This window comes from Mycteria americana, chromosome 16 (assembly GCF_035582795.1).
Source record: "Mycteria americana isolate JAX WOST 10 ecotype Jacksonville Zoo and Gardens chromosome 16, USCA_MyAme_1.0, whole genome shotgun sequence".
Classification (NCBI taxonomy): Eukaryota; Metazoa; Chordata; class Aves; order Ciconiiformes; family Ciconiidae; genus Mycteria; species Mycteria americana.
Window position 1 is genome coordinate 5982552 of NC_134380.1, and position 9584 is coordinate 5992135.

General features: G+C 63.1%; 1 protein-coding gene and 1 long non-coding RNA gene across 2 annotated transcripts in view; both read right to left on the reverse strand.

Moving 5' to 3' along the window:
- LOC142417916 (uncharacterized) overlaps positions 1-9584 on the reverse strand; it is a 480711-nt gene that overhangs the window by 232616 nt on the left and 238511 nt on the right. The window lies entirely within an intron of this gene.
- UBALD2 (UBA like domain containing 2) lies at positions 996-6779 on the reverse strand. The gene is made up of 3 exons (XM_075518642.1): positions 6508-6779; positions 5860-5922; positions 996-2233 (listed from the first exon to the last, which is right to left on the reverse strand). The coding sequence occupies exons 1-3, from the start codon at positions 6625-6627 to the stop codon at positions 1913-1915; spliced, it is 504 nt and encodes a 167-aa protein (XP_075374757.1). The 5' UTR covers positions 6628-6779; the 3' UTR covers positions 996-1912.

A 9584-nucleotide genomic window follows, 5' to 3' on the forward strand; every position in this document is an offset into this window, starting at 1 on the left:
TACGGCCCAGCTGGGGCTGGGGCTGGGGCTGGCCCCTTTGGTGCTCATCCCACCCCCAGGCCCGTTTGCTGCTGCTGGGACCCATCTGTACCCTGTAAACACCCCCCACCCCCCCCCCCCCCACCCCTATAAACGTGAGCACCCAGCTCACGTCCCTCCCTGGGTGCTGCCTGTGCCACTGGAGCAGGTGAGTAGCCCCAGCTGGGGGCTTTTTTTTCCTTTTTTTTCCTTGGGGGCTGTGCTGTGCTGGGGGTCTCCTTGTCCCTGGGGTCTGCCTGTCTGCTGGGGGATGCTTTGTTGCTGTGCCTTGAGCCCCACGGCCCTTGCTGGCACCTCTGGAGCTGCTGCGTTCCCATTTTGAGGGGGTTAACCCAGTTTCTTGTTGTGTGAGCGGCGTGGCGATAGGAGCTGTGTTTTTATTCAATTTTCATTTAGTTTGGGTATTTAAGCACTAGACCAGGAGCGGCATGGGACTGACGCGTGAAGTCATTAACAAGGGTGGTGGCACAGGGAGCGGCTGGGGAGGTCAGGGACACCCCAGCCGTGTCCTCAGGCTGGTGCCCCATCTGCGGTGGGGGACACTCAGGAGGCGTCACCCCCAGCACAGGGTTTGCCTAAAAGCCTGGCAGCCCCGAGTGCCGCAGGCGGGACTGGGTGTCCCGACAGTGCTGAGGCGGGGGGGGGCTCATCACATGGGTGGGCGATGGGACTGGGGGGGGACAGGCTGCTGACGGGGTTTGCGAGCCGCAGTATTTTGCGAGAGTGCAGGACGGGGTTTTGGCTGCACCCCAGCACACCGGGGTCCTTGCTGTACTGGCACCGCACCCCCACAGCCCCGGGGTGCCCCCTTCCCTCTGCCCCCATCTTTGGGGATGGCCGCGGTGGCTTCTGCAGGCAGCGCGCGGGGCTCGGTGCAGCTTCCCGGGGCTGCCGGCAGCTCCTGGGGGGAACCTGTCCCCACCGGCGATGCTGCAGCATGGGGGGCTCGCCCCCATTCTCGGTGCCTTGCCAAGGACATCCTCGCAGCAAAGAGAAAAGGCAGGGACAGCTGGTGTTAAAAAAGTGATTTTTTTTTTTTTTATTTATTTTTAAATTAATAAAAAACCTTCAACCTGTTTTTTTCTTGGTTTTTTTTTCTCTTTTTGGTTTTTTTTTTTGTTTGTTTGTTTTTTTTAAGCAAGATTGATTTGAAAACTAAAAATCCCCCCCAGCTCCTCCCTCTCCAGGAAAGGGCCATGAACAGGGACAGGGGGGGCATCACCTTGATAAATCACAGCCCCTAGCTCTGCTTCCCCTGGCCCTGGGGGGTGCCAAGGGAGGAGGATAGGCCGAGGGGGGGCCCGGGGGGGTCTGTGCAAGAAGCTGGGCTGAATTTCGGAAGCCAGTGGAGAGGCGCGCTTTGCTCTGGGTGCTGCAACAAGCGTCCCGGAAATCCAGAGCCAGGGAGGCCCAGCGGCTCCGTGCCCCCATGGCCGTGATGTGGGGTGCCCCCACGGCCACGATCCGGGGTGCTGACGGCCGCCTCCATCTATTTATTTGTCGTTATTCCCCCCCTTCCCTGCTGCAGGGATGCTGGGGGGGGGTGTAGGGTAGGGTGTAGGGACCTCCCCCCCAGCAGCTGTCTCCATGCTGCTGCTCCTTCTCTCTGGATTTATATACATTAGATATATTTATATATTATAGTTATATATTTAAAAAAAAAAATGGGGGGAGAAAAGACCAGCTAGCAACTCTTGCAGAGGCTCTCGTGGGCTGGTGCCCTCCCCGGCAGCGTGTTTCCCTCCCCCCCCACCCCCCCCCAAATAATAATAAAGCCTACAAAATTATTCCAGTGCGTTTCCTGGGGAGCCCCGGCTCCCAACGCCCTGGCCCAGACCCCCCCCCCGATTCCCCCTCCTCCGCCAACCCAGTCTTATCTCTGGCCGTCCATGGTGGCCACGGCTTTCTGTGGGGGGGCGGCGGGTGGGGGTGCGGGGGGCCAGGCGGGCTGCGGGTGGTGCAGGTGGTGGTGGAGGCCGTGGGCGGTGGGCGAGGAGGGGGGCAGCCAGGCGGGCTGGTGGCTGGGGGGCGAGGAGGCCCAGAAGGGGCTGAAGCTCCCCGGGGGGGAGCAGGCCATGGAGGTGATGGGGCTGTTGCTGCTCTGCAGGCTCTCGGAGGTCCGCAGCTTGGAGAACATGGCCAGAGCGTCCGGGAAGTTGGGCGGCGTGGCTGGCGTGTTGCTGGGGGTGCACATCTGCGGGGGGGAGAGAAGAGGGTGGGTGTCAGATCAGTCACGGATGCTTTTGGGGTCCCAACCTGCCTGCAAGAGCTGGACCCATCACCAGGGATCCTGACTGCATCCCACACCTGGGACCCCCGGCCCCAGGGGATGCTCAGAGCCCAGGTCTGGCTGGCATTGGGCTCCCCAGAACCGCTGTGCGGCCCCCGAGGGTCTGGGTGGCTCCCCCAAAGGTGTAGGGGCTGCATGGGGAGGGTCTCCAGCCCAGCCACAGCCAGCCTGGGCTGGGAAGGACATTTTGAACCATCCAGGGTGCTCAAAGTGCTGGGGGGGGGGCAGCAGGTTTGGGGAGGGGGACGCCGCTGATGCCAGCTGCCCCATGAGATGGGGCTGCTCCAACGGGGTCCAGCACGATGGGTGGGGAGGGCGCTGGGGTCCCACCTGGCCCTGCAGGACCCCCCCCTCCCCCTCGCACCCCTTTCGGGCACACAGAGGGAAAGGCAGGCAGGGCCCCCCGGGACCGAGGCGGCAGCCGGGCCCTGCCGCGGTTCCTGGTACGGCCCCTGCCTTCTGCGTACCCGGCTAAATTTAGCACCCGCCCCCGCTCCCGCCCGGTGACGGATCCGGCCCTTTTCACAGCCAATCTCGCCAGCAGAGGAAAATCCGGTGGGGGGACCCGGCCCCGCGCTGGGGCTCAGGGGCCGGCGGCGCCCGGGGCCCCGATTCAGCAACGCTCACTTGCTACGCTCTGAGTGTGGGGAGGTCCTGGTGATGGGGCTGTGCAGGGGGGCTTCACCCCAGCGGTGCAAAATAGGGTGGGCGCCTGCCCTAACGCCCCTGCCCCCTTTTTCATCTCCCGAGGGGGGTCCCTGGCAGGGAGCAGTGTCACACCACGAGCTGCTCCGAACACAGGAGCGGGGGGGTTAGAAATAGCGGCACTTTGTCCAGCCCGGTCCCCGGGGAGGAACGGTCTTGGGGGGCATTTCCCCCTGGCTGGACCTGTCAAGCAAAACTCAGCGAGGCTGCGTGGGGTGCATGCACGGGGCAGGGGTACGTGTATGGGGTGCATGCACAGGCAGGGGGGATGCACTGGGAGGGGGTGCATGGACATGGAGGTGGAGTGTGCATGGGGGGGGGCTTCACCCCTCTGGGCTAAATCCGCCCCGAATCCCTTTGTCCTGGTGGAGCCGCGGCTCCCGTCAGAGGCCAAGGCACAGCTGAGCAGCATCGCGGGGATGTTGAGCGGTGCCAAGGGGCTGGGGCAGCGTCTGCTGCCTCCAGCTTTTGCTGCCGTTAGCAATGGGGAATCGGGGAGATGTTTCTGATGGGGAATAGCTGCTGCATCTCCCCCTTCCCAGGGCTTATCCCGGGATTTGCCCCTGGCTGGTGCTCGGCAGCCCCAGCTGTTCCCCAGCACACGCAAACCGCCAGCTCTCTCTTGCAGGTTCCTCCTCGTCCCTGTCCCAGCCATCCTTGGTGGTCACCGGGATCAGAGGAGCGGCCGGGTGCGCTGCAGGTGCTCCCTGCTCCCCCCTGCTGCGGCCAAACCCCGGCCAGGGGGGTCCCAGCTGGACCCCTTTGAAGCCAGGGCACTCCCCCAGCCCGGGGGAAGCAGCGGCTGGCAGACCCATGTCGGCAGTGGGATGGGTGAGGTCCCACTGGTGTGCAAGGCCAGGGGACCCAAAAAAATGTGATTACAGCCAGGCTAGCACTGAACGGGTTCGTGGCGAGCCCGGGACGTTCTTCCCTTGCTGCACACAGGCTTTGGGAGAACTCATTTCAGAGCTCACCTCACAGCGGTGGTAAGCCAGCTTTTTTTTTTTTTTTTTTTTTTAATAGCCTATAAATTTGGCGGTATCTGAAAAGATACTTGTTAAAAAAAAAAAACAAAAACAAAAACAAACAACAATAACAAGAAACACCCCAACAAAAACTTCAAGTGATTGTGTTCTGGGGGGGAAAAAAAAAAACAAAAACAAAAAAAAAACACCAAACCAAAAAAAACACAACACAGCCGTACACACACACACACACGCGCGCCAACCACCAGCCCTGGACTGAGGTCAGACACGATGCTGGAGGGGGGACACAGCTCTGGGCTTCTGGGGTGGTGTTTAGCAGATTAATTTAAAACATTAACTTAAAAAAAAAAAACAAAAAAAAACCAGAATTGTCATGTAATTATTGCCTTCCTCCTCCAACACATTTTGTTAAGGAGCCGCTCGGCTGTCAGAGGGTCGGTCCCACCGTGAGCTGCCGCACCGACACACCAAACAGCTCCAGCCAGTCCCTTCCCCGCAGCCCGGACCCGCGGGGGTTTTGCCGGGTGTGGGGAGCCTCCCCTCCGCGGGGGTGAAGGCGACGTGCCACCCCACGCCGTAACGCTGCTGCACTCACAGCTTTGTTCTCCGCTGCTTGAAAAAGAAATAGAAACCGCGACCACGAAGCCCCTCATCTCACCCCCTGCCCCGAGCCGTGCGGGGCATTTTAAGCTGCAGAAATCAGGATGGTGGTGGTGGTGGGGATAGCAGCAAAAAAATGCCAAAAATGCGAGGCGGGAGGATTTGGGGAGAGGGCGAAAGGTATTTTGTCACCACGTGGAGCACACGGTGTTAGGAAAACACTGTGGGGAGAGGCAGAGCCATCCAGCTCCGGCCCCTCCGTGCCGGCCTGCGTGGGGGCGATGGGGCGGCCATCGTGCTCGGGGTGGGACGTGGGTCCCGCTCGACCCTGGGGAGCGTGGGGACGGGGAGCGGGACGGCTTCCACCAGAGCGGCTTTGCAACCCGCTTCCGACAGCCGCCCCACAGGAATCGCCCCGACCAGGCTTTTGGTGTGAAAACACGGCGAGGCCCGGATCTGGCCCGCAGCTCCCGCCTGCTCTCCCGTCCCCTCTCCCACCGGGAAAGAGGGTTTTCCACAGCTGACCCTCCGCAAGCTCCCCGAGGCGGCGAGAAAACGTGCAGGGGGAGGAGGAATTAAAATAAAAGGGGTTTAAGTGGGAGCCGGCCGGCAAAATGACTTTCTCTGAGAGCGAGCGCTTGCTGCCGGCGATGCCGGGCCGGCTGGTGACTTCCTGACAGCATGAGAAAAGGGGGTGAAAAAAAAAAAAAATATCGGCTTAGCCCAGATCCGCTCCTTCCCCCGCGCGCGGCAGCGTTTAGTTCCCTCAACAGGAAAAAAAGAGAGATGAAAAAAACCCCAAAACACAACAAAAGCCGCCCAGAGGGGATCAACTTCCTCCCCTCGGCCAAGGGGACGTGCCCTCGGCCAAGGTCAAGCGGCGTTTGGGGAAGGGGGGCCGGCAGTGCCCCCCCGGCCCGGGGAGCCCAACTTCCAGCGCGATGCTCGCAGAGACAAACTATTTCCTGGCAGACATTTTAGCTCATGTTTACATTCGCCGGCTGCGTGTTCCTCCGGGCGCAGAGCAATATGGCTGGCAGGGGAGCTGACAGCTCCGCGTCCCGGGGGGCTGCGGACCCCTTCCCGGGGGAGGTCTGGGGGGGTCCCGAGCTGGGTGGTGTTTGTAGGCGGCGGGGTCTGGGGGCGGTTTGTAGCCGGCGGGGTGGGTTTTAAGGTGGTTTTGGGGATGGGGGGGTTGGGGAGGGGAGGGAGGGGTGTGGGGGTGCGGGTCCCACTTACCATCTGGGGGGGGTGGTGGCTGCTGGGAATGTTGGTCTCCTGGAAGAAGGCGCTCAGGGCCGTCTGTGGGGGACAAGCCGTCAGCCCCGACCCACCCGAGACAAAGGCGGAAGGAAAACACGGCCCCCTCCGCCCGCCCCCCAGCCCCCCGCTCACCCCCACCCCCGTGGGACCGCCCCGGGGGGCACCCATGGGCGCTCCCCTCCCCCCCGCCAGGCCTAAAGCAGAGGAAGCCTGGTGCTGCCCTTCACCCGATCCGCTCGGGATCGTGTCCCCCCCTCACGTATGGGCTCCCCACGCGGGGGGGGCACAGCCCACCCCCCCTTGTTTACACGGGCTCCCACCCACGGCCCCCCCCGCCCCCAGCTCGGGGGGGGCCGCCCCCCCGGCGCCGGGCCGCAGCTCGGGTTACGGCCCGGTTATAAATAGAGCCGGGGAGCTCGGAGCCGGTTCCCCCCCTCTCCGCGTGGGTGCTGGGGGGGCCCAGCGGCCCGGCCACGCGTGTCGGTGGGCCGCGGCTGGGCCGGCCGGCCAGCCGGCCCCCCCCCCTTCCGCCCCGTGGCTCTGCGGGTAGCAGGGTGGCGGGGGGCTCCCGGTTCGGGGTGTCCCGGTTGGAGGGGGGGTGGAGGGAGGGAGCCCGGCCCGTACCTCGAACTGCCAGTGGGCCGCCTGCAGCAGCTGCTTGGCCTGGTCGGCGGCGCAACCGGCCGCCAGCACGAACTGGTTGATCATCACCTGGTGCCGCAGCTCCTCCATGTTCACCGACATGGCGGGGCGGCCCCGCCGAGCGCCGCCCTGGCTGCCCGGAGCGCGCCCGCCGCCCCGCGCCGCGCCGACACCGGGGGGCGGCGGAGGGGAGGGGGGGCGGGGGGGGGGGGGGGGGAAACGCGGGGAGGCCCCGCCCCCGCGCCCCGATTGGCCGCCGCCGCGCCGCCCGCCCCGACGGGCGTTCGGTTCGAATCTTCCAGCTGCCCCGGCGCCTTGCCCCGCCCCGCCGCCTTCCCATTGGTCGACGCTTGTGTTTTGGCTGCAGACGGCGCCGTTATTGGTGGTTGAACCCCGGGGAGGGCGGGGCGGCCGGCGGAAGGCGCGGCCCGATCGCTGATTGGATGCGTTGCGAGTTTTTTTCGGAAGGCGTTGGTGACGTCACGTTCATTGAGGAGGTTCATTGAGAGGCGCGGGAGGGGAGCGGGGCTCCGCCACCCTGCGGGCACCCCGGGGCTGGGGGGGCTGCTCCGGGAGGGGTCCCCCCCCTCAACCTCCCCCCTTAACCTCCCCCCAGCTGCCCCCACCTTCCTGGGAACCTGCTGTCTCCGAGGCAGGGACCCAGCCTGAGGCCGGCGGGCAGGAGCGGGGACCCGGCCTGAGTTCACCCGCATGCCCCTCCCGTAGGAAGGCCTGGGCAGGAGGGGCCCAGCGGCTCGGACAGAGCTCCCAGGTTCGGGTTTTTGGGTTGGTTTTTTTTTTGTAATATAATGTTTAAAACCCTGGTGAAAGTGAGCTTCAGCCGCAGCCTGCAAGGGGGAGCGAGCTCCCCCCTGACGTGCCTACCTGCCCCCGCCGGGTTTGGGGACCGAGCAGGACCGGTGCGATGCACACCTGGAAGCATTTAATTAAAAAAGGAAAAACGGCATTTAAAATCCAAACGAATAAAGCGGGGACTTTGCAAATGGATGGCGTGAAAATAGATGGAGCTGAAAGAGCCGTTGGAGGTTTGATGTGGCGGTGGTGACGAGGCGGCCAAGGGAGAGGGACTGAAGAGGCAGAGGGATGGAGAGTTTGGAAGTAGCGTCTGCGGCCGGTTACCCCCGTGGCAGCCCGTGTGCGAGAGCCCACATGGGACTTCTGCAAAGTCCCGAAGGTCCCGTGGAGGTGGGGTCCAGCAGGCAGCAGCAGACGGTGCTCCCCCAGCCCAGCCAGCTCGGCCGCCTGGTGCAATGGAGAAGTGGTGCCGGTGCGTGGCTTCCTTGGGCCGGGTGTCACCCTGGGGTGTTCAGGGGGGATCCCACGCACCGGGATGCAGCAATGGGTACGGAGGGTCCTGCTTGCCCAGCTGAGATTTTGGCAGCTTCATCCTCCTGGGGCAAAACCAGCCCTAAGGCAATGGAGGTGTGGGAGGAACAATTCCAGGAGAAGCCGGGACCCTGAACCCGCCTGCCTCCCGGGCACAGCCCCTTCAACACGGAGCCCCGGAGAGCGCTTGGGACCTCTCGCTTGCCAGAGACACCCGCTTCTGTGCACAGTGTGGCTTCCAGCTGAGTTAGCAAAGCTGCGAGCAACGGGCCTCAGGTAGTGCCTGCCTGTAAAACCCGTGGAAACGCTGCTTATGAACCCTCGCTCACAAACCAGCGGGGCTCACGCAGGCAACAGGCGTCCGAGGCCGTGATAAAACACAACATTTGTGACACTTGGAAGAACAGGCAGGACCTTCAGTCCTTTGAAATGAAACTCTGTGCCTAGCCTGGCTGCGGAGCCACAAGACTGTTGCAAACACCTCCTCTTTTCCCACTGCAGCAACCAGCTGGTGGAAAAGCCCATTTTTGGGGCAGGTTTTGCAGTGAGGGCAGGATTTGCTGTCGACCATCCCTGGCCTGATCCTGCCCGAGATGCTCTTCCATCCTCCCCGGCAGGCATGCTGCCCTGGCACCCACGGGGACCCACGGGGTGGGGGGTGTCACCCCTCCGGGCAGGGTGTGGGCTCCCAGCACCTCACTCCACCTTCCCAGCCAGGAGCTGCTCCGGGAACCAGCCTGGGGGGATAACGATGCAGCAGCCCTTGTTAGGGCTCAGCACCCGCTAACGAAGGGCCCGTCCCCTTCCCAGCCATTGCCACCCTGCAGGGCCGAGCAGCCGCTCCGTAGGGCTGGGTGGGGAGAGCTGGGGCACCATTTGGGGAGGGATAAGGGAAAAAGGACGTGGGAGGGCTGGGGAAAGAGCCAGCCCAGGGATGGGTTGTTGGCTCTGCCGCATGTGCCAGTGACTGCTGGAGGAACTGGGAGTGGACTGGGAATACTGGGTATATGGACAAACATTTGCTGCCGTGGGAGAGCCGCTCGCTCTCCTGTTTAACCTTCAAGCAAACCGCTGCGCCCTCCTGTGCCTCAGTTTCCCTCTTGGCACAAGGAGACAGGAGCAGGATCCCCTTTCCCTGCCAAACGCACGCACCAAATCCCATGGCAGCACAAGCGCTTCAGACTTCCATCTTGCCCAGCAGCAGGTGCATTTTGGGGCTAAACGTTGCTTTTTCTCTGTGCCTTGGATTCCCCCTCCCTGTGGCCCTGCTGGGTCAGCCCCGCTGGGGTTTGTCCTGGCTGGGGTCTGGCACACGTAATGCCTCCCCATGCAGCCAGGCAGGCTTGGGAAGGAACCTGCCCTCGAAGCCGTATCATCACCCAGCTCCTGCCTGTGCTCCCGCGCTCCACTGCGGCACTGTCCTACAAAATCCTCTGCTGCAGTAATCGCTGAAAAAAAAAAACGCACAAGCCGTGCATGCACGCAGCAGCTCTGCGTGTAATGACTGCTGGGTTATGGATCTGCATGGGGATAACTTTGAATTATTATCTGCACTAAAACCCTGCAGTCTGTTGTGTGCCGGTAATGAAATGTGCTGGCTCCCTCTCCCAGGCTCGTGTTTCTCGCTGCCGTCGCTGGCTGGAGCAAGGCAGGGGAGCGGGGCCGCACTGGCAGCTCAGCAATGCTGGGATGTGCTAGATTTTTAAATGATC

Excerpts from the sequence above, each read along its gene's own strand:
- UBALD2 (XM_075518642.1), bottom strand. The coding sequence starts at position 6,627 with ATGTCGGTGAACATGGAGGAGCTGCGGCACCAGGTGATGATCAACCAG. Across the intron at positions 5,923-6,507 it reads CGGCCCACTGGCAGTTCGAG|ACGGCCCTGAGCGCCTTCTT; the intron begins GTACGGGCCGGG and ends TGTCCCCCACAG. Across the intron at positions 2,234-5,859 it reads GCCACCACCCCCCCCAGATG|ATGTGCACCCCCAGCAACAC; the intron begins GTAAGTGGGACC and ends TCCCCCCCGCAG.